Source organism: Aulonocara sp. 'chitande type north' Nkhata Bay, linkage group LG6 (genome assembly GCF_057382095.1).
Source record: "Aulonocara sp. 'chitande type north' Nkhata Bay isolate Kocher_YH1m ecotype deep benthic linkage group LG6, A_spYH_male_GT1.1, whole genome shotgun sequence".
Taxonomy (NCBI): Eukaryota; Metazoa; Chordata; class Actinopteri; order Cichliformes; family Cichlidae; genus Aulonocara; species Aulonocara sp. 'chitande type north' Nkhata Bay.
In genome coordinates, this window is record NC_141349.1 from 31,219,003 (window position 1) to 31,244,140 (window position 25,138).

General features: G+C 39.7%; 1 protein-coding gene across 3 annotated transcripts in view; it reads left to right on the forward strand.

The window, feature by feature from the left end:
- Nucleotides 1-25,138, forward strand: part of prkcaa (protein kinase C, alpha, a) — a 145,241-nt gene that overhangs the window by 91,926 nt on the left and 28,177 nt on the right. Inside the window, exons 6-14 of one of the 3 annotated variants that reach the window (XM_086296305.1) lie at nt 7,125-7,281; nt 7,878-8,012; nt 8,336-8,429; nt 9,979-10,005; nt 13,704-13,847; nt 13,936-14,109; nt 16,152-16,243; nt 16,502-16,564; nt 16,731-16,869. In XM_086296305.1, coding sequence (XP_086152431.1) covers nt 7,125-7,281; nt 7,878-8,012; nt 8,336-8,429; nt 9,979-10,005; nt 13,704-13,847; nt 13,936-14,109; nt 16,152-16,243; nt 16,502-16,564; nt 16,731-16,869 — 1,025 coding nt within the window. Of the gene's footprint in view, nt 1-7,124; nt 7,282-7,877; nt 8,013-8,335; nt 8,430-9,978; nt 10,006-11,148; nt 11,179-13,703; nt 13,848-13,935; nt 14,110-16,151; nt 16,244-16,501; nt 16,565-16,730; nt 16,870-25,138 lie in introns of all 3 variants that reach the window. The other 2 variants (XM_086296302.1, XM_086296304.1) reach the window with 2 other exon arrangements.

Sequence of the window (25,138 nt, forward strand, 5' to 3'; positions counted from 1 at the left end):
GATGGTGCCTTTAAGTGGAGAAGGAAAACTTGATTTCCTGTAAGTGGATAATGATTAGTGTTAGAGTTCTTACACAGTGTGCTGTGATTGAAGAGTTTCTCCAATTTCCTTGAAATTGGCCGGAGCCAAAATGTTCAACAGGAAGTGGCATAGATGCCAAGGGAAGCAGCTGCGCTTTAAGCAGATCAATGAAGTCACACATAAACCTGAGTAATAATAACAATATGAATAATAAGAAGAATAAAATGAGTCATTTCATACCAGCGAGAGGTGTTTGTGCAGTTTGCAGAAACATGCATGAGCTGTTAGAGTGTGTTTTGTCAGTTGGAGCAAAATAGAGAAAGACAAAACGAGATCTGTTTCTCTGGTGAAGGACAGAGATAACCCACTAACCTTGTTTTCTGCCTCTTATTCCTGCACATAGCTCTCCTCTGTTAGTTGGCTCTGAGACAACAACAACCCTCCTGTTTTTTTATTTTCAGCAACCTTATTGTTCATTGATTTTCTGCAAATTTTTCCAGAGTTGGAGAAGTCTTTTGGTAGAGAGCCCTTTGCCGTACGTTCATTTTTCTGCTTGTTTACTGTGCACGAATGTAACAAATGAATGGGGTCAAACTCGGTTCAGGCTTAGCAAATTGACTCTGAAGTATCACTTGGGGACGCTTAACCTCATTTCATCCTTCAACAATATGTACTTTTACCCGCTGCGATCATAATAACTCAGTCAGTGACTAAAAATTGGCTTCACTCTTATCATTACATCTATCGATCTAAGCAGTATATAAATACTGAAACTCACAGGAATTCCCTTCATACTTTTGCCAGACTTTAAGATACTCCTACTAGTTGGTGTTTTGTTTGCTCCTAATCTTCTCCTGTTAGTTTGCTACTGATACACATAATACATATATATGTATACATAATGCAGCCCATACATTGTTCAAAACACTGCTCACACTGCAGTAAACAGCTGACACTGAGAGGAGACTCCAGACAGACTGTTGGAGGATGTTCTGCAGAGGCCGACTGTCTCATAACCTGATAGTTATGAATGACATATGAGTAACCTGATTACTGATTACATCCCTGGAAACATTAAATTAATAATACAAATTGCATTCAAGCAGGTGTGTCCTTAGTTTTGGTCTTGTAGGGGTCAGTTAGTCAGTAGATTTAAGAAAAGAATGCCAGTAATGAGCAACAGTACATTAGACATTCTTAGTCTTTCAAATATAAAACCAGATATTTACTCTACAGAGACAGCACAAGCTTAACTCTGGGTAATTATTACATTTCAGTTTGGTTCCCATGTTGACTTACCAAATTCTTCAAACTAGCATCATTCACCACCCCCCTCAGCTTCCTTTTATCTTTGCTTTAACTTTCCCATTAGACTTTGTGTCTCCTTTCTTCGAATGTGCCTCTGCTAGTTGTTACATTATACCTGCTGTAGGAGTTTACATGTAGGTGCATTGTAGGTGTGTGTAGGTCAGATTGGCAGCGGAGGCTATAGATGTGGGTGGATCAGTGAAGCCAGATTTGACTTGTTGAACCTTGGAGGTGTAGTTACACTTTACAGTAATCGAGAAAAAAAATTCACCCTCGATGTTGTTAACGTCTTCTAGCTGATGGAGCTGCAGTTGCTTTTGCACTTTTCTTTTCCTGTTGCTGCTTTTGTGGTTTTCTCAATCCTGATAATGCTTGCCAAAAATAGACAGCGTGAGGTTCAAATGAGATCCTGACAGTACTGCTAAAATTCATTGGCCCTTCAACCATAAAGGAAAATACAAATTATTTAAGCATGTATGTAGTTTCTGGGTTCATGGTCAAGTTGCCAAGGAGACATGAAGTGACCCAGTGTATGTGTATTAGTGATAGCTTATAGTAATAGTCACTCTGCAGTTTTGTGCACACTGATGGTTTCTAAAAGTTTTCCTGTCACATTTTGGATATTCGTTTGCCAATATATTCTGCACAGTGTTCCACCAGTTTTGTAGTACATCCCCTTTCTTACCTTTTCTTCTCAGTGATCAAACTCAATTAATTAGTAAAATGTCAAAATAAAAGTCCATTCTGGTTAAAGTGTTCATCCTCACCTGTTCATTCGAAATGATTAAACACAAGACTTTACTCTCTGAATCCAAAGAGGCCTTGCTGGAAGGCACAGTTAGGGTCGGATCAAAGCTCTGTCTGAGTTCTGGCGGAGGTTACGCCAGAACTGCCCAATGACAAGCTGCATCCACTCTGCAGCATTTTCTCCGAGTAATTTCCATTTCTTTGTACTGTCTGAATCATTCTGCAGAAAACCCAACGAGTTCTTGCCAAGAGAAAATTTACTTTAAAATCCCGCTATTAAACTTTCCCAGTGAATCAGAGCTAAGATGGAGCAGCTGACAGCACTTGTGATGCTAGCCTTGCCAGCGTTTTTCCACTGCAGGGTGTTGGCCACTGGGCCAGCAGTGTTTCCTGCCTGAAGATTGTACAGTGAGCTCTTTGGCTGTACAGCTATGTCCTTGTAATGAAGATATGCACAATCTGAACAGTACGATGAATATATTATTGTTTGAAACAAACTTCACAGCTCTTTTAGCGCCCATTATGTTTTCAAGTTTTAATAAATGCATTGCATTCGCTGAGATAATATCCTCACTCATCAAAGTAGTAACAAGCACAGGCATTCAAATTTATGTGGCGTGCTTGTGCAAGATTACATTACATTTTTTTCAGGCCACTTTGTAAATACCGGGCTTTCAAGGTACAGAGTTAGACACACTTAAGGGACATTTGCTCAGGGAGGGTTTGCACACAGTGTTTACACTAGGAGGTGAAGAACAAACATGGCTGGCCTAATTTTTAGTCGGGTCATCCTGTTTCAGCCGAAGACAAGGCTCTGTGCGTCTCTGTAGATGGCTTCGCAAAGTAAATAAAGACTTGAAAGACTGTGGCTTACCACAGCATAATATTGGGTTGTTGTCATATCCATGCAGACTCTCTTATAATACGCTCTTTATTTGTGAATCATAGCTTTGTAGATCGTGGAGGTAGTGCTGTTCCAGCGGTTCTGGGGGATTAAAAAAAAAACAGCAACCGAACAGATCAAAAATCAAATTTGGGCCAACACCGTTGTGCCAGATTAAAGCTAAGCTAAACTAGACTAAACTGTCATCACAAACAAATTTAAGTTATTTATTTCAATACTGTAATCAGAGCATTTACAGTAATCACTCAAAATCAGCAAGAAGAGGCAAGTAGAAGCAGCTGTTTACAGTTTGCAGCGGTCTCTCTTCACTTCCCTGCTGTTTCCCGTCTGTCTTTGAATCCTTGCGATGGGGAAAGAATCTAATTAGAGTCAAAAATTTTGTTTACAAGCATGGAAAGTCAGCAGGCTAAGAAACCAAACTCAGTGGCGACTTTTGTCTGTGTTTCTATTGATCTCACTTTTCCCTTTTCGCTAATATTACAGCATACACTAACAGTAATTGCATCCAGTGCATCCAGAGTAGGCACACGTCTTAATAGTGCATTATATGGATATTTTAAAAAATGGGCAGAACTGAAGCTATGGATAACGTAATGATGAATGTATATAACTAAAAAAAATAGTCCTTTTTTTATTGTTTGCATTGTAAGTTTAGTTGTTCTGGCTTCTTAACCTAAAGCTTCGTTTTTCTGAAACAAACAGTTGCTGACAAACAGTCATGAATGGAAATTTGGTTGAAGTTCTGGAGGAGGTTTTCCTGATTGCAGGGAAACCATTGCTTTAAATCATCTTGTGCAGCTTGCTTCTGTCCATAAATGCACACACAGACTCTCTCCTTCCTTCGGTGTCTCTCCGGACCTCAGAAAACAGCTGAACTTTGTTGCTCTGGGATTTGTGCTGCTAGACTCCCAGGAGTCATGTCATTGGTATTCCCAGTGTGTTTGTCGGTGTCCTGCCTCAACTCCCTCCTCTCAGCATGTGCACACTCCCTCCACACCATTTGAACATATGGCTCTGCTTTTCATCACATCAGTTGTTGCTTGTTTGGTTTTTCTTATCTGGTTTTTGCGCTCTTGGTTTTGTTACGGTCTGTAGAACAGAAATGGACAGAAGTGGTTTTTGAAAGGAAACATGCATATTTGCACACGGATGCAGTTTTCAGCTCACTTGGACTTACACAACAACAACAAAAACTATCACAGCTATTTGGCCCAAGTAGGTCGAGTCTGTTTCATAAGTAGTCATCTAGCGTTTAGTGTGCAGCAAGTTTTCTAACAGTGCAACTGAGAAAATCAATAATGAAATCCAGCTGAGGCAGAGAAAACAGAAGGTGCACTCATCGTATGAGAAAAGAGACAACTAGAAGATGCAAAATCATGCTAAGATTATATAAAATGCAACATTTTACAGATGGAGGCCCATCCAGGGGTGTAAAACAACAAAGGTGTTTATATATTTGATATTTCATTTCAAATGTAGTTTCCCTTCAACTAACAGATTTCTACAACTCAGCAAAAAACTCACTCAGAATTTAAGACTACTCACATATCTGGTTTGTTTTGTGGCACACAGTTGTGCGTGTGTGTGAGCTCTGTGCCTGCAAAGCTCAATTAGACAGTCTAGAATGCCCCCTACTGGTCAGGACTGGAAGTACAGTTTTGCAATGGCTGTCGGGGACTCTTCAGGTACTTGTTCGTATAAGTAGTGTGTAAACCTATAATGTTGTGGACAAAGCAGAGCTAAAATTCAGACACACAGTTTGTCACATATATAAATATTAAATATCCCCCCCCCCCCCCCCCCCACCCACCCACACACACACACACACACACACACACACACACACACAGTTGGTTGAAATCTGTGGTTAGCATAAAAACATCTATGCCTGATCAGAGGAGTAGCTAATACAATGATTTATATTTCAACCAAATTACCAAACTATTCAAGCTCGCAAGCATAAGACACCAAGAAGTGTCCCTTTTATATGCTTTACAGAATGTCTTTTGGTCCCAGGTCTTGGCATACATAAGGCCAGAATATGAAATATTCAAAACATGACCTTTACCGTCTAAGGATTGGAAAAAAGTCTGGTGTAGAAGTTCAGCTTGCCGCAGATATTAAATTCAACTTCACTTGAATATTAGATGTGCAATCAGTGCATAACCATTCACTGGACTACAATTGTAGGTTCGCACAGCACTTAAATCGGTCTTATAGAGTTACACTAGCACTTTTCTTCTATTCTGTTTTTGTCATTGTAAAAATAGCCCATGTGAATTCAGGTCTGAGACTACAACCATTTTTATAGCAGTTAGAGCTGCTGCTCTTTTAGGGCTAAAGTGCCCACCAGCTATTATGTCAGGAAGAAGAAGAGATGTATTCATTTCCATTGCATTTTCTTCTGTTCAAGAAATGAAAAGAAATTGAAATAGAGGTTTACCTACAGACTGCAATTCTACTGCAGAGTGCATCTATATTAGAATGCACTCAATAGCAAAGATGTTCTTTGAAGATACTTATTCAACACATCTTGACTGGATTTCTGAGGAAGCCGAAGGTTGCCGGTTTAGGATCGCTCAATATCTTCCCACACTTCAAGTTTCTCCTGGAAACGTCTGACGCTCTTGTGAAGTGTGCTCTATCTCCCAGCATGTTCTACAGCAGCTTGCTCATCACTCATCAAACTTCACACCCCATTATCATCACTCGACGCCCAGATCCTCCACCACAGGTGCTGAGAATACAATACACCATCATTGAAGTGTTATATGCTCTTTTCAAAGATCCTTTTGAGTCTGTTGTGATGTGCACAATGTGGTTTATTCTGTAAAAGTCCAGTGGAAAATTGTGCTGTGTTTTTTTTTACCTTCTTCTTGGAGCATCTCGACATTTGCAACAGCTGCTATACTAACCCAATAGTGTCAATCCCTTATTGATTTTATTCATTTATCCCTCCTAATCCTGCCAATCTGTATAACATTCAGAGTTAAAACACCGGGTTTAGCAGTTCTGTCTTGCATTCTTAACACACTGGCTTAGCGCCTTCTTTTCCAGGTCAAAGATCATTTAGCTTTGTCAGCCCACGGTTGCAGTGTGACTGACAGGGCCACATGGGGAGACAGCTCCGATCTCCAGGGTATGAGGTTTAACAAAGCAGGCAGGCATCCATCCCTATCTCTGCGGGGACGCTAGATACATTGTGTGTCGATAAACATACTCTGTGTACATCTGATTGTGTGCAGGGAGGTGTATATTTATGTGAGCATGTGAGTCTGTGTTTGCACTGTACTGCAGCCCAGATCTGGCAGTGCTCCAATGCTCAAAGCTAATGGAGTACTAATGTCTCTGGTGTGCCCTTGTTTACCGAATAGCTAAATACAGAAGGGAGAGAAGAGAACCTTCGCCCACTTAAGCATGACACAGTTCGCAAATTAGAATCACCGTTCTCATAACACTTCCTGCATTTGCTCCCATTATGGCTCGGATCCATAAATAATCCTCACAGGCTGCGCCTCGCTGGTTGATCTTGACCTGCAGGTGTTCACCTGTTGATTAAATGAGAGCAACTGTTCCTTATGCTCAGGGCTGTTTGTACTGTTGTTATCAAGTTACATATGAAAGGAAATATTAACGAATATTGGATGGATACTAGGTTGCACTTATGCTAACCTTATATAGGTTTTATTTAGATATTTTATTTGGTCTTTAAAAAAAGTGATACGCCAGTACTGTGCAGTGTTAGCACTGTTAGCCTCACATGATAAAGGTCCTGGGTTCAAATCCATCAACCAGCTGGGACCTTTCTGTACTTGCATGGGGTTAGGTTAATCGGTGATTCTAAACTGGCTGTAGGCATGACTGGCTGTCTGTGTCTTTGTGTTAACCCCACACTAGAGGGCTGTATTCCACCTAATGCCCTGTGAAAGCTGGGACAGGCTCCTGTCCCCCTGCAACCCTGAATAAGTGGAATAAGTGGTAAATGGCCTGTATTTGTATAGCGCTTTACTAGTCCCTAAGGACCCCAAAGCGCTTTACACATTCAGTCATCCACCCATTCACACATACATTCACACACTGACACATAAGACGGATGGATGGACAAATGTGTCAATCTTTTGTTTGTATCCTTCATCGTTTTCAGTGACTGAAGCCAGAAACCTCATTCCCATGGACCCCAACGGGCTGTCTGATCCATATGTGAAGCTCAAGATCGTACCAGATCCCAAAAATGAGACCAAGCAGAAGACCAAAACGATCCGCTCCAGCCTCAACCCCAAATGGAACGAGACGTTCACTTTGTGAGTACACGGGTCCATCTTCAGCCTCTGGCCCACTCTAGGCTGTAGTATGGCACAGATTATAAATTAACAGAGGATAAGGGGGAAAAAAAGCTAAATGTATTTAATGTTTAAAGTACTATTAGTATAAGTAGTAGTAGTATTAAGAACGACCAGAACCTCTCGCCATAAGAACAGTTTCTTCCCCTCTGCTGTTGGACACATGAACAATAACCATATGACTGTTCCCACCACTAACACATGACCCTACGCTGTGTTCACTGCATCATTCCATGTTTGGCACTGATCACCACCTGCACTCATGTATATATCTTTCTACGTAGCACTCTTAATTCTTATTCTCATGTATATATCTCATGTATAGCTCATGCACATATCTTTCTACGTAGCACTTTTAATTCTTATCCCTACTTTTATTTTTTCATGTCTATTTAAGTGCTATTTATGACACTATGTTTGCACTGAAGCACCGCAGCAATTTCCTAATGTTGTAAACCTGCTCAACATTTGGCAATAAACCCCTTTCTGATTCTGATTCTGATTCTGACTCTGTAAGCAAATGTGTTATTTTTTATTAACCATAATGTGCTGTACAGCAAGCTGAGGAATACAGATAAAGACCGCAGACTATCAGTAGAAGTGTGGGACTGGGATCGGACCACGAGGAATGACTTCATGGGAGCCCTTTCCTTTGGCGTGTCAGAGCTCATGAAGGCTCCAGTCTGTGGATGGTAATGCTGACTTGTTGAATGCCCAGTTACTGTTGATCTGTATTTATAGTTTAGAATGACAGAGTATTGATTGATGTAACGAATGAAATAACTTTTACGTTACTCTTTGTATTTACACTGTTATTTTAAGTAAAAAAAACAACTGTAGAGTCAGAAATATCAGTAGTTTAAGCTCTCATCAGTTGCTCCTTGGTACCCAGTAAATGCTTTATATCATCCAGGTTTTAACAAACACAACATCTTCTGATGTAAACAGAATGCTTGGATAAGCTTGTCTTTGTTTCTTCCCCTCACTTCCTGTCATGTCATGTCTCTCCTCTCAGGTATAAGTTATTGTGCCAGGAGGAGGGGGAGTACTACAATGTTCCCATCTCAGAGGAGGATGATGGTAATGAGGAACTGAGGCAGAAATTTGAGGTGAGGATTGTATTAACATAATCAAAGCTGCGCGATCTTTTCTTTTGCAGTATCTTCAAACTGCATGGCACAAAGACAGAAGCATTTATTACACGCTTCAGACTGAGGTGGATCGATCTGATCCTGCCACCCTGTCCAGCAGAATTATCGAACTGTCACATGCTCTCCTGGACTGCAGATAACCGTGTGACAGCTGCAGCTTTCACAGAGCTCCTCGGCGTGCCCTCTTTGAATTCTGAGGCTTCACTTCTACTTTACATTTTTTGCGTGTTTGTGGATAATTGTTGTTATTACATTCCAGCCAGAACCAAACAGAAAGGGGGATCAGCTTTAGTGACTGTGCTCAATAGCATGTTAAAAGGATGAGGAGAATAATCAGCTCCTCCTACTTTGCAGTAATGTTTAAGCACACATTGTGTTAAAAAAAGATGTTATTTGATACAATTTCATGTTCTTCTTGTTCGAACCTGTGTGCGTCTGGCCTTCTTGGAGTGAATTATTTCACCTGGTATTCTGTGTCACAGTGTGCAATGAAAGCCCAGGTCTCTAGAAGATGTGTTTAAGGTTACTTTCCACGACCTTTCTGCGACACATGGTTGAGAATAAAGGGGGTGGATAGAATGAGAAAGAATAGAAAGTTGGGCTGGGACTGACAGCCAATTTTTAGCTGACCGAAAAAAGCAAACAAACCTCATGCTCGTTAATCTGGATTCAATATGAAGCTCGATCATTGTCTGGAGTTTTATATATGTGTGCATATTTTTAAGTATATGGAAACACTTAGAAACACGTTTTCCATATTAAAGTAAGCTTTGCCATAAAAATCATTTCCTGTTCAACTTTTTGCAGCTTTACAAAATGCGTTCATTACATTAAAGGAGAAGCTGCCCTGTGTAACGACACAGTAACAGAAATACATTCTGAAATATATCCAGGCAATGAGAAAAAAGGTGATGATGATAAAAAAAAAAGAGAGAAAAGAGGTGAAGAAAACAAATTTGGCCTGAAGTCAGAGGGTGACAGTGCAGTTGTGTTGCGTTTGTCTCGATAACAGGAACAAAGACCAGTAGCGAGCATGTTCCTCACAGTGCGTGACACGAAAATGTGGTGATTTTTCTCTCACACACAGAAGCTACAGTAGTGTACTGTGCAAATGTGCAGTGCATAAACGGAACAGGTATTTTCAACATTGTTCTAGTTTTTCACATCGTTTAAATTGCCTTTAAGAGAAGCCCAGTGCAGTCATCATATCTCTCTCATGGAGCTCCGAAGTAATTGTCTGGCATCTGTAGATGTAATGTTTCATCCACTTGACTTTAATGAATGTTTTTTTTTGAGTTTTTTTATGGCCTGAGAACTCCTCTCCCTTCTCTCCCCTCTTCATAAACCCCTCTGTGGTTCTCTCCCTTTTTTCCCTTAGCTTCCTGCTCCCTCCTGTGTGCTTGGTGAGACTTACACTGTACAAATGCTTCTTCACCCTATGTCACAGTGTCATATTTAATGCAAGAGTTTCTCTCTTCCTTTCTCCACGTCTTGCCCCTGCTCTCAGGACTGCCAAATTAATTTTAATCTAAAGGTAGCCCTCTCCGCTCCTCGACCCTTCTCTCCTCTCCTTCTCCTCTTTTGTCTCGTCTTGCTGTGGTGACATGTTCCTCCACTTCTCCTCGTCTCTGATCATTTGTATGTGGTGCCGCGCTACTACAAATTGATCCAGTTTACTAACAATTTGTACATTTTGGCTTGGATAAAAAAAAAAATTCAAATCAAAAAATGATAATTTTATAAATGAATGAAATAAGCCCGATGGATATTTAGTAACTCCCCATTTTTGTGAAAGTACAGCTCTTCCTCGTTTTCACGGCTCGCATTTTCTCAGAGTTTGACAAAGGATTGTTAGTAAATCCTGATTTACTGCTTACAGTTCATAGCTTTACATGTGTCTGCATGTGCGTCTTTGTGTTGTGCGCCCGTCTTGTCTGTGTACGCTTCATGTTGTGTGCTTATGTCGATGTCAACTGAAGTATAACCCGTAGCTAGTTTCTTTTCTCATCTCACAGCTGAACATTTGTCTGTAAGCGTCTGCTTCTTGAACCTGCAAACATCTCAGTGTAAACCTAGATAAACTTCAGTCTAAGGCATAACTACATGGATGGAAATATTGCATATTTGATATACTGTATGAATAGAGAAATAAACCAGATGCAAACACTAGATGTCAGCATTGACCTGAGTACATGGTGGGTAATTGTTCCTGCTCTTTTATGTGTGTCTGTGTGTGTGTATAAGCACTTATCCCTCTCACCTTAACGTTTTTTTAGTCTCCATGGTTAAATCAAAAGTTGTTTTTAAAACATAATTCATGAAGTCACCTCTGGGGGTGACTGCTTTATCAGAAATATAATAGAGATCAGGTAATTATTTTGACTGTTCTCGCTGGTTTCTTTCTGTGAAGCTGCAATTTTGAACTTGTACATGTCTGTAAACTCTAACTGGAGCCCCGTGGACTAAGTTTGCTGATCGAAAGGCTCGACCACACGATTTAGTGTCATATTATGAATGCTGTATCTTCATTCATATTCTCTGTGTTTGTCTGCGTGTACGAGCCTCACTATTGGCCCTCAACTACCTGTTCATACAAGTCAGCTGTTGTGGTGTGCGCCTGTACACAAGTGTACTAAGTGAGTTAGACCTTTTGGCTCCCTTTTCCCTGTGGTTTCAGGACCAAGCAGTTGTGGAAGACTCTGATCAGGTGCGTCTAAAAGGAAGGAAGGAAGTAAGGCTGCTGCTTGCTTGGCCCGGCCAGGCTTGTTTCTGTGGCTAAAGCTTACAGGTGTGCTGTGATCTGGTGCGGTCTGCTCAGCTTTCTTACTGCTCTCCTAGTTTAAGAGCAGGCAACGGTAGCTTTCATTAACCAAACTGCAGCTGCTCAGCACTGCTAGAAAGTATTTTAATATTCAGTGTATTTTACTTGAATGTTATAGAGATAAATGGGTGAATTTATCAGGTATCTATGGTGTGGGATAACACTAAGTTCTTCCTGTTTTCCTGTTTTTTAAGAGGAACAATATTGTAATGGCCTGGAAACCTTTCAGCCCCACACAAGTTGGTCTTCCTGTTTCATGTATATAGTATATTCTTATGCTTCACTGGGAAAAATAAAAGAAGATTTATCTCCTGTAGCAGAAGAAAACAAACTTCTTTGTGCAGCATGAAGATTTAGGTAATAACTAGGATGTTGGGGAGAGCATGATTTTTGCCTTGGCTAAGAGTGAATATGAAGCCGGTGTGAGGTGTGTTTTGTGTAGATCTGCTTAGAGAAAGATATGAAGCGGGACGCTTCGTCAGATTGTTTTTAGTGTTCAGACTGCCACAGTAGTGTATTTTTCAGCATAGTGCACTGTAGTGTCTTGAAGCATTTGCACTGCTGAAAGATTGAGCATGACTTGGCATGAAGAGGTGCAAAGACGAGAATGTTTTTGTATTTTTACAGGTCAGAATTAGAGATATATTTTACACTGGACATGCATGTGAATGTTGAAGCCACGTGGTGGCATCCTTTCCTTCGGTGCAACAGCAGCCACGTAGAAATCGAGCGTTTTAAGGTCTGATTTCAATGTAGAGATTTTAAATGCTGTTTTTTTTAGGTTTTACTTTGATCACTGATCTTAATGATTTAATACTTAAAATAAAATTTCTATGCTTAGCTTTGTGGATGCTATGTCTGGTTAAAATATGTTACAGTACTGTGTGAAAAGCTCAAGTCAATCTTCATTTCTATATATTTTGCAAGAAACATGGGAAATAGATGCAGGGATTTATTGAAACATGGATAATACATGAATATAAAAAGCAACACAGAGTCAGTTTTTGCTATGACTGCCTTTATGCTTCAACACAGCCTGAACACTCTTGTGCAAACTTTGTTTATGTAATTTCTATAAGTCGTCTTCAGGAATAGTTCTCCAGGCTTCTCGACGGACATTCAAAGCCCTTCTTTGGATGTTGGATGTTCTTTTGTTTTGCTATCTGTCAAGATGATCCCACACTGCTGCAGTAGTGCTGAGGTCTGGGCTCTGGGGAGACTAATCCATAACTAATAGTATACCATTATTGTATGCATTTCTATCCAGGTTTGTCTTTTACTGCTTTGGCAGTGTGTTTAGGATCATTGCTTTATTAAAAAATGAAGCTGTTGCCAGATGGTGAGTCAAACTCTAACAGTACTTTCTGCATTCGTAATTCCATCAGTTTTAACAAGACCGTCCTCCAACCATCTTCCTATTTCCCAACCTTAAGATTGACTTCTCTTCCAAAGAACTTTAAAAACTTTGAAAGACCCTCAGAAAGCCTGAAGAACTATTGCCCAAGACCATAAAAAATCACAAGAAAATTAAGGCTCCTCTGAAGCAAAAGGAAAAAGAACATGAGGGATAACTTGAGACTTTTACACACTACTGTAAATGAAACAATAGAAAATGATCATTGTTGATAACAGCAGTGTCATGCATTAGCTTTGCTATTGAATTTAATCAATGATGTTTATGATTAACTGATTCTCACAGCAAAAGCAGATGTGACAAACAATGCTTGCATGATTTTTTTGGGTTTTTTTGTTTTTTTTCCAAATCCAACATTTCAGCTTTCTCGCTTTATGCTGACAACAACCACCAGCACTGTTTTACTTTGTTTAAATGATAGCAATTTGTTAATATAGCTAGAGTAATTTATTGGACAGTAATTGGACAAGAAGACAACTGCAAATCTCAATCGGGTTTATCGAGTCATTTTGTATTATAGGAGCTCCAAAAAGGCACATCAGTTTTGCTTGATCTCATTAATCTTGAATTGTGCCTGTCAGTCAGTGTATTCTGGCAGATAGTGAGCTAATGGCAAGTATAAGTTATACAGCAGGTAAACAGAAAAATCAATTAAGGATATTTTGTGTTATTTTAGTAAATGAATTGACACATATTGAATATTCATCTGTATGAAAATGGTTTTAGTGGTTGTAGACATAAATTAAAAAAATTGGCAAAAACGTGTGAATATGTTGTCTTCTCTGTGAGAAAAATCCACGATAAAGAAGCTTGAATATGTTCTGCCATTTTTTTATTTGCTTAAAAACAAGTTTTATGCATTTTATCAAGGTTAACATTTTAGGTATCCACGATCATTGTCTTTTCTGAATTGCACATTGCAGCCGCTTTAGGTTATATGCTTTTCTTATAACCATTTAACCTTCAGACACTTTATTTTTTTCTACTCCGAGTGTAGAAAGCCAAACTTGGTCCCACTAAGAAGGTGATCACTGAGACTGATGACAGCCACTCCAGCCAGCTCCCATCAAACAGCCTGAACCAGGTCAAACTCATCGACTTCAATTTCCTAGCTGTGTTGGGGAAGGGAAGCTTTGGCAAGGTGCGCGATATCCAAAGTTGGAAGAACAAAGTGCATTGTACTCTACATGGAAATGATTTTTACTTGGCCACCTTCTGTCTCTGCAAAGGTGATGCTAGCAGAGATGAAGACCACTGAGGAGCTGTATGCTATAAAGATTCTGAAGAAGGATGTGGTAATCCAGGATGATGATGTTGAATGTACCATGGTGGAGAAGAGAGTCCTGGCCCAGCAGGACAAACCGCCCTTCCTCACATACCTCCACTCGTGCTTCCAGACAGTGGTAGGTAAAAGGCTTCTGGATGTACCAGGATAACTCACTCGAGGTCAAGTCAGGTCAAATTAATTCAGCAAGCGGCTTTTAGCTAAACAGCTTAGTCATAAAGTGCTGGAGAAGGCAGCAAAGGACGTTTATGACAAGTCCAATTAAAAAAAAAGTGAAAGGGGAACAAAGTAACCCCAATTAAAGGGTGAGCTCTCTCTCTGTTTAAATAAGCAAAAGGCTTTGTTACAAAGGGTACCAAAGTTATCTTTGATACCCTTAATATCTCTTTTTTGTACTCAGTAAATGTAATGATCTAAAGAAATTGTAAAATGTTTTCAGTAAGTAGTGTTGTGAACTTGCATAAACTCTGCAAATCTATTATAGTCCATATGCAAAAGAAGTCGATGGCTTCCTTAATCTGAATGTCTCTTTGTTAAATCTGTAAATTGCAAATGAACGTCTACCAGCATCCAGACTCTGAGAGAGGCCGGGCTAAACTATAGCAGCTGATTAGAGCTGAACTGGCAGGCAAGGCAGAGGAAATAGGAAGAGACACAGCTTGGCATCACTCATAGCATATTCATGAATACACATACTCGCACACCCATTCGCGTACAGAGAATAACAAAAACACACTTACTCCTACACTTTTGTGACCTCTTTGTCTAGTTTCACATTTGCTGTGCAGACCTTTTCCTGCGATGCCCGTACTCGAACATTTTCTTTATGTGAATGTTTTAAATTTGGGAAATAGTCCAAATGTTTTAAATATGTCCATTTTCTTGAAACTGATCAGTGTTTGAGTTGTTTTTTAAACAGAAAATCTTTACACTTAGATAATGTTTCATTTGATTTGACTGTTTCCCTAAAATACATTCAGGTTAATAAAAATAAAAATAGTGACACCAATCGTGAAATGGCCCGATTGAGTTTTCTGTGATCCTCAAGATATTTCTGTTAAAGAAAATCATACCTGCATCACAAAAAAGGACTACTTCTTATTCTAATTGTTATTGCTATTACGTTATTTATTTTACACATTAAATAACCAGAGATAAAATAAATGATAAAAACAGATTTACTTCATTTTTTGCCCAGTTTCATAAATCTGCACAGCAGCTGTCTTTTTAAAACATAATTAGCTTAAATGCATGAGTTCCACACAGTGTTCTGCTAAGACAGCACGCTCTCAACATCGGATCCACTGAAGTCAAACCCTTTACTGAGTGAAAACAAGGAGGCTTTTTATATCAGAGGCGCAGAGAGGTCGAGAAGCTATAATGTGCATTTTGCTGAAGGCGCTGTCATTGCAGTACAGTGAGGGTCACAGCACACACAGTCCAGGGTAAAGCCCGCTTTGCCAAGAGTGGTGACATTTGGTGTCAGACCTGGTGGAAGGTTCAGCTGCGCTATCTCCATGGGTCTGTTGTTATTGTTTTGTTCGTAAGAGTTGTTGTATATAGCATTCGTATTCTATTTTTATCTTATTGTATATTTTTATTCTATTTTATTCTACTGTATATAGTATATTATTTTATTCTATTCTGTACAGCTGTGTACTGTATTTATTCTTATTGTATTCTAATTTTTGCGTCATAACTTTTGCACTGTCCACTTCCTGCTGTGACAAAACAAATTTCCCACGTGTGGGACTAATAAAGGTTATCTTATCTTATCTTAAGAGACCATCAAACACATGTGGACTGGGGTCAGGCCAAACTTGTCACGGGCAGTAAGGGACCAGCAGTAGAACACAAAGAGAATATTTCCTGACAGATGTCTGTGTTGAGTGTTTTCATTTTCCATGAAGCGCTTTGCTGTGGGCTATTTGGGTCACCTTGTCATGGAAAGAGTAGCAGGAAAGATGGAACAACTTAGACAGCGGGGGTAGGCAAGACGTCAAGACTGTATTTCTCTGATTTGAGGTTTTACCACGAATAGAAATGTAAACATATTTTGAAATTCGACAGTTTTTTACGTAGAACCTATTATTATTTTTTCTTGATTTCTCACACACTCATAACTCTTCTTTCACCTTTTTCCTCTCTGCATGACCACAGGACCGCCTGTACTTTGTCATGGAGTATGTGAATGGTGGAGACCTTATGTACCATATCCAGCAAGTGGGCAAGTTCAAGGAACCTCAGGCAGTGTAAGACATATCAGTTTATCTGTGTGTTTCTATGATTCGGCTGTAAAATGAATCTGTGGTTACAGTCAAAATTATATTTGAGAATTTACATTAAGCCTTTAGGTTTTATCCCCTTTTGTATTATGATCACATTAGTGTCTAATAACAGTAAAGCATAAGCTGCAACAATAATACAGACATGCTGTATTGGAACTGTTTGTTCTGAGGTTGAAGGCTCGGTTTTAAGCAGTTGTAAATATGTGAATGTTGTCATTGCAGGTTCTATGCAGCAGAGATCGCTGTTGGTCTCTTCTTCCTGCACTGTAAAGGAATCATTTACAGGTGAGTATTAAAAGGTTTACACGGTATACATACCTAGGTTGCTTTTAAGCTAGGAACATCCTTTGTGATGTAGTAAATGTCTTTTATAACCCTATCATAAAAGACAACCACTAATGGAAGAGTCAGCATCTGAAGGTATGTTTTGAATTCCCGCCTGCTTCCTCAGGGATCTGAAGTTGGACAACGTGATGCTGGACTCTGAGGGACACATTAAGATTGCTGACTTTGGCATGTGTAAAGAGAACATGACAGAAGGAGTCAGCACGAGGACCTTCTGTGGCACTCCAGACTACATAGCTCCAGAAGTGAGTACAGCCGCAGATGTAAAGCGTGTACTTGTGTGCGCGTGTGCTTTTTCTGTTGCATGAATTCATTTCTGTCACTGTCTGGTCTGAGCCTGTGTCACCCTTGTGCTCCAGATTAAGGTCACTGCCTCAGGACAAGATAGGCCCGCACACAAACGCATATACACGAGCTCTCTCTGATGACATAAGTGTCCCAGTCAGACCGACACCCAGCGTGTCCGCTGGCGAGTCCAAACTGAACCCGAAACATACAGGCAGGGGGTTTTCTTGTGAGCAAGCATTTCTTGGATTTCTTTTAATTGAAAGCCACATTTATTTAACGTGACAGTTTGACCTTACCATTTGTCATCACAGTTGTGGTCGTCATACCAGGATACCTCAATATTTTAATTCTCTTTGATTTGTAAGGCGCATTGGTTACATTTATATTTACAAATTTCACATTTAATGTCTTCTTCTAAGATTGGGTGATATGTTAAATCACCTACAGATAACTTCTGATTACTGATAAAACACATGTGTGTGTGTGTGTGTGTGTGTGTGTGTGTGTGTGTGTGTGTGTGTGTGTGTGTGTGTGTGTGTGTGTGCACTGCTCCTTTGTGTACTCCTTAGTCTAGATATAAACCTGCTTATATTTGTCTCAAACTGAATAAAACTGGAAGCTGAAATAAACAAATTGTTTGGGATAAAATATGCTATGAAATGAACAGTAAGCAAAGCCTGTAAGGTGTGAGTGTTTCCATGAAAATGGAACACTTGAATACCTTGTTACCTTAAAAAATAGTCAGACACAGGAATGAAAACTTCCACACTGGTACCTCAAGAACACAGAATTGGGAAGAAATGGCATTGTCTAAATACACAAAAAGGAAAAAGACACTATGTGGCAGCAGGTTCTGTGGTTAACAAGTCAAACTCTCAATAAAACATACCAGTAGACTCTATGAGCCCATATATGCATCCAGTTACCCAGCAGCGCACTCACACACACTGCTAATGTTGTTAGATTTTAAGTGTTTCCTTTTCTGTTGTTTCTGACAGCTCTTTGACTTTGCAGCTCATCAGCTGTTTAGCAGTTAGACTGGATCCTACCTTAGGATTGGTTGTTGGGCCTACTTGCTGCTTCTTTTCAGGTCTTAATTATTGGCTCCAACCAAACTTAAAAAGGAAATGACTTCTCCTTCTTGGAAAACTATACAGGCTGGTTTCTGTACAAGATGGCTCAGACACGCTACTGGGAAAGTTTTTGGTTTTCATTTACTTTGGTTTGATAGCATTGAAGTTCAAGCTACATTCAGTCTTTACCCACTGAAAGCCTGCTAGTAATCTTTGAAGTTCTTTTATGAACTTAGCAGTTTCTGTTATATTTCAGGCCCACTTATAGAACAAAATGACTGGGTGTGCATCAGAAGTTAGTGAGGGTGGTCTCTGCCTGTGCAGTTATCCTTGAAAGCATTCTAAGAATGGTCAAACCACATGTTTACTTATTTTAGATCATCTTTAAGGGTACTGGGGAGGTCGACAAATGTTTATGGGGGAAAGAGTTAAGCCAGGTGTGGTGAATAGGCTAACACCTATTTTCCTTTTGCTCACTTTGGGATGACTCAAATTTTGATTCATAAATGAAATTAGAAGAAATTGTTAATGTGCTTCTCCCTCTTTTATGGGTAGGGTTAGAACGAGACATGCATAACAGGTTGAGGCTCATCCATTGCTAAATCTGAAATATCCTTTAATGATTAAGGCTGTAAAATAGATGATTTTTTGAGTGAAATGTGCTGGAGAGGTTAGTTCTGTGTGAAACTGCCATGCAGTTGTGTATACAAAAAGATCCAGCTCTGGGGATGGTTGTAGCTGATTAGCTACATCTTTTGTTTTTTGGTTGGAAAGTATTTGTGCCCCCCAGATAGGTAGGAGCAGCATTTATGTCTTCCCTACATCTTTCCCTTGTAGCATGAAGGAACGTCCTGCTCATAACCAGCTGATTTTACTGTTATTTGTGTGTTTGATCCAATTTAGGATTATTAAGTTCTACTATTATCACTTAAAAGATGTGTTACTCATTTAAATACTATTTTATTCTTAAAACAGGTGAAACAAACAGAAAAAATGCAGCATATATCCAGTGTACATAATATATGCTGCAAAATTGAAAAAGTCTTATTATTAACAAAGATATTAAAAAAAAGACAGCAAACGGGTGCATTAGTCATTCATTAATTAATGCTGAATTTAATCATTCTTAAATATGTATTTACATTTTTTTGTTAATAATTGCTGTTATTGTATTTTTTAACACATTGCATTCAAAGCAAATGCAAGTAAGCCCTTTTTAGCATAAAAAGAATAATTCCTCTGATTCATTTAATGCAACCAGTGCAAATTGTAGAAGTTCATACGCACTAAGTTTTTCCAATTCTCTGACCATTATCAGTTAGCTGGCTTCTATTTAATGATGGGCTGGATTATCGATTCTCTCTAAAAAGCCTCTCTGATAGACTGAGAGGTTAATTCCACCCACGATGCCAGGCTGAACACGCTGTGATCGCTCGAGTCAGACTGACACTAATGCACCAGCCAGGGATGACGCAGTATGGGGCCGGAGTAGCTACTGTTTCCATAGCACCGCATGCAGTACACATATTTTCAAACACTTTTTATTTTTTTGATTACACTCACATGACTATCACACAGTCATGTTGATGACAGTCACACATGATGTGTTCACAGGTTAAATAGGGCATCAACACATAGTTATGCATCTGTATGCATATATTGTTTTTATTAAGCTTAAGAAACCCAACCATTTGAGTCTTAATAGTCTTAACAGTTAAACATTTGCACTGTGTATCCACCCACTCCAAAGCACTGTAGCTAGCTGGAGAGTGACCTTAAAGAGACTTAGATTCACAGTGGTGACATTTACAAGGTAAAGTGAGACGAGGTGTTCCTTAAAGTGTTTCTGATAGAAGAATCCACTACAAATAAATACACTGGCCTTTTCTGTGTTCCTGCATTCCTACAGAATCTGCTTTTGCCGGACCTGAAGTAACACCCACGGGGCATTCTGTTCATTTGTTGTCCCCCAAAAGCTGTTCAAAGATTTGTCTAATGAGTTTTGTAGTGATTTGTGATGTCAGGCTTTTCAGCGGGTGTGGTGCGACTGATCTGTTTGGAACGAAGTCAAATTCAGTGAAGTCTTTTATTCTGAAAAAGGAAAAAAACAATGTACACACAATAGAGAAGAGAAAGAGAGGGTGTTAAATGTGGACATGACACTGGTTGAGAAAACACCTGTTGGTCATTTCAGATGAAGGACACCGAGACAATTAGAGCGTTCATCAAGTTTTATCACATTTTATTACCATTTTACAGAAAATAATTGAGCTGACAGGGATGGCATTAATGGAAGCAGCTCTAACTGAAGAAGGAATGGACTGCAATGCAGCCTGGTGCATCTGGATTTAGGTGTGGAAACTCCTTGTTGTATTCGATGTTATCCCAGCTTGGCCACTGGTTGCCATTATACCGATATGTTAAATAGTGACGTAGGTGAGTAATGGAACAAAAAGTCAGGGCTCCGTTTCAGTGTCAGTGTTTTCTGAGAGGATGTGACTGAAGAATTTCTTTTGGTGCAGCCTTGACAAAGAAATAGCTGAAGGGGAAGGAAAAACAGAAAAAGCATAATATGGGATTTATAAAGTTCATTATATGTTTATTAATGATATGGAAGCCTCTCTTGTGTGACACATTTTATATTCTTGACAGAGGATTCCCAAAGGGGAGTCCCTCATAGTGGTTATGTCAGCTATCCATACAGCATTACATATTGTGATTGTATAACTTTGTTGCTGTGTTAGTGCAGTTTTGTATATGCTTGAGACAACTGTGAGATCAGAAGTGTTTTCACACTTTCTCACACACAGGAGCTCAAATACAACCCACCAGTCTGGAAGTTTATTTCTTTGTGGAAGTGGGTCCCTGGTTAACAGTACACAGGTGACAGGATGCCTTACTTTTACTGCTATCCTGCAGCTTGCCCAGACACACACACACACACACACACACACACGCTCATATGTTCAGGAACACATTTATTGCTGGCTCTGTTTACTCTGACCTATATAGGCAGTCGTCGGTCGCTCCCGTCTGGCAGGAATGCTCACACTGATGTGACTTTACACCTCAGTGACTTTGACACGGAGAAGAAGAGATAGCAAGGAAGAGAGGCGAAGGATCAGACAGACAAAACAAACTGTAACTTGACATAAAAGGAAAGAATCAAAAAAACATTGACTTCACAATGGGTCCATTTCAGGAGAGTATTTGAGGCTACGGAGTTGCCTGACACAGGCTGTTTTCCTGTGTGCTGTAGTCGTCTCCCAGTGCGGTGTGGCATCAGGAGGAAAAGGGTGTCTACTTTTCTGCTGACGCGTCTCTGGAGTGCAAAGCAGTTGGTGTCAGAATGTTTTATTATACATTGAATCATTAAAGAAGACCCAGTTTTCAGTCTCTGAGGTGATATTCTGTTGTAATGTGTCAGTATGTGACATTTCAACAAAGGCAGGGAGAATTTAATGTAAGATACATTATTCATTTACTATAAACCATACATATGAACAACACTTAGATTTTCCATATTTTCATGAGGTAAATACATTTATTTACAAAAAAAATCTTTGTCAGATCGTAACAGGCGCATATAGTTAAGTTCTGTGTATAAAAATAGCTGTAATTCAGTTAATGCAGTTCTTTGTTAAACCCCTTGAATCAAAGTTGGAAAAACTGCACATCACTTACAACTTGTTTGATTTAAAATCCAGTCTAGGGGGTTCACAGAGGAAAAGTTTGTTGTTTAGATATTTTTGTGGCTATTCTTCAAAAAGTTGGAGGATTGAAATAGCAACCCTGACTCATGATAGAGGTGTCATCCGGCCACATGCTTTGGCATCTCTAATTCCAATTTAAACCCTCGGCCAATTACCGAACACCCCAAACTAGTGTTTTTCAGAAAAAGAGCTATTAGTAGTTTCACACAATCATTTCATCCATGGTTGGAAAAGTGAGTGAGACGTGAGAAAAAAGTCAGGGGGGGAAGAAGAAGGTGAAAAAGAGAAACCGAGAAAGATGCAGCAGATGAGACAAACGCAGCGAGCATGAATATGTGAGGATGCTGCAGACAAGGTGGCAGCCTGAAAACGTCCAGACAGCAGTTTAGGTCTGTCGATTTATTTATTTAACTGCAATAAAAATGTTATAAGAATTCTATATTATCTTTTAGGTTTAGCATTAGGAGTAAAACAGTTTCTCGTGCAGCTGTTTTCTACATTATGCTCCATATACACTACATTACATTGCAATTTTTCAATAGGGTTGCTCTTAATTACATCATAATCTCACAATTTATTCATATCCTCCTGGCAACAGAGTTAAAGCAGGTGAAAGAAGCCAGACACTTTATTAGGTATACGTTGTTTTTGCTGTTTTGACTCCTTTTTTCCTTCAGAAACGCCTTTGTGAGACATTACTCTGACATTTTGGTTCATGGAGACGTGACAGCATCACACAGTTGCTTATTGGCTGCACATCCATGATGTGAATTTCTCATATCACCACATCTCAGAGGTGCTCTGTTGGAATGAGGGTTGGTGACTGTACAGTGTCAAACCAGTTTGAGATGATTTGAACTTTGTGACATTGTGCATCACTCTGCTGTAAGCAGCCATCAGAAAATGATTACACTGTGGTCTTAAAGAGATGGACATGGTCAACAACGATACTCAGGTAGGCTGTGGCGTTGAAACAATGCTAAATTATCGGGATCAGGATTTGTTATAGGGATACCAAAGAATTCACATATTCAAGGTTTTCATATAACTGCATTTTCTCACATGCCTCTACAGTCATAGAGCATTTCAATACTGAATTTAGCTCACAATTCATTGTGATCACGTGAAAGGTGCTGTTTATATTGCACCGTAGGATGCTCATGTAAACCCCAGGGCTGCTCATTAATATCCTCAGTGAATGAAACCATCCACAGCACAGGCACATACAGTACCAAGAAATGCTTTCAAAAACAGACCACTAAAGCAAGGTCTGATGTGCGCTGATCTGCTCCACAGCACACACATCCCTCAGAGGGATACAGCAGCAGCGGCACAGCAAATATTCATGTAGCACGCTGTAAGAGTGTTGGTCGTGAGGGTGGTACTGTGCATTGTACTGCACGTCTGTGCATGAAGAGCAAGGGTTATAGGGGCATAGGTTGGTACTTGTGTGCATTTGCACACAAGTACCAACTTGTGTGCAAACTTGTGTGTCTGTGGTGAGCAGAGTAGCCTTGAATAGCTAGCAGTCTGATCCAGAACTGTCATGTAGCATTAGGACTAATGGGAGAGCGATGTCTGCAGCAATGCCCGTGCACAAGCGCACATACACATGCAAAATATACTCAGAAACACAGGCTCTTCAGGTCACGAGCAGAGGTGCATAAATGAATACACACATGCTGACAAATTATAAAATCTAAACACTTAACGTGTTTAAGCGTCTAAAAGAAAGAACAAAATATTTTTTCTCCTGCCCTCTTTCACTCATGATCAGTGAATCAGCTCTCCCAGCTGCAGGGCTTGGTACAACAAGCAAAATATAAAGCAGGAAGAGAGCACAGACTCTCCATCACTGGCTGCCTGGCAGAATGAGTGAAAACTTAATGCAGGTATCAGGTTTTTTTTTCCAAACACTAAGGTAGACGAGCATACAGATTTGGTGGAAATCTGAAGATCTAAACTTACCGCGGTGGTTTGGAGTCACGGTGGTTACCAAGGTCACGGTGCCTGAAACTGTGTTTGTCCGCCGGTGTTGTTGCAGACGGGCGATGGGTGGCAAGGGCAGAAAGTCACAGCAGCACCACATTAGTGCAGCTCTCTGCAGATGGCCTGAAACTGATCTGTACAGTCTGTTACTGAGTTTTTATTTTCCTTGTTTTCTCTTTCTGCTTGTCTTAATCTCGCCGAATCTCAACTTTCTCCCTGACTCCTCTGCCATCTTGCGCCTTTTACCATCTCTTTCTCCAACTTCAACATCGTAATGATTGCTAATAAAATAAATCATGTTTTATAGTATTTTAATCACATGAGACACAGCAACAATTTTCCCCTTTTTAGATTATGGGTATCTACATATTTGATTTCATAACTAATGAGCACAAAACATCCTGTATCTAATTGTACGTATGCCATCTGGAGCTCTTTTTTTAATCGATCCCTCCCCTTTTTCTTGCTCCCTCTTTCTGTCTCTCTTCCTCTCTGTTTTCATTCCAATGATACAAGCCGACATGAGGCTGCAGATCTCCTTGCTACATTGACCTGATGTGTCTTCATTCTTTCCACGCTTAAACCGCTTATTGCACACAACAAGGGAGTCTGGGAGGTCAAATCTCAGTGACACAGTGGAACAAATGTGCCTCGTCACAATAGGTCCTTCGGTGATTTGTTGGCTGGCATTAACCTAATTTACTATTTTAGCTAAAACTGCTCCCTTTTAGTAAATGGGTAGAATTTTATAATTAAGATTTGATGAGAAAACAAAAATGAGTTTTGGGGTTTTTTTTGGTAAATGTTCATAGAGCTTCTGTTTACAAGGATAAGGAATGATTCCTTTTTCATGCATATTGAATGACTTCAGCAGTGGAAGTGCAAACCTTAAATGAAACAGAGTGAATTTGTTGGCAGTTGTTGGGTTAGAACGAAGGTCGGGATGTTTCCTGCAGGGAGAAGGATTTGAACAGACAGGCTCAGGGATTTTACCAAGAGGTTTCCTCTTACTGTGGAGTCTTTGACCCTTGAGCTCATTAAAACACTGAAGCATGATCAGGGAAATGGTCTTTTCCCTACTGCACCTTCCTGCCCTCTCACCATAGCACAAAAGAAAGCCAAGGATTAAAGCTTATCACTTTTCACCTTCTCATAGCACCGTGCTTCATGCCTCCTTAAACATGCACATATTCATCATTTAAACATTATTCAGTTTGACATTGATTTTTGGGAGCGAGCAAACATTTCGAAACTATTTGATTGGAGGCATCCGTTCATTTAAAAACACAGTGCAGTATTTTTGTTTTTTTGCCATATTTGAGTGGTTATCAGCAAGTGTAGACGACATAGAACAAGATGGTGAAATGGTAATATGGTGAAATTAGTCAACCCACCTACTTTGGGAATTAGCACCTTAGCAGTGACAAAGAAAGAGTGAGAAATGGCTCAGA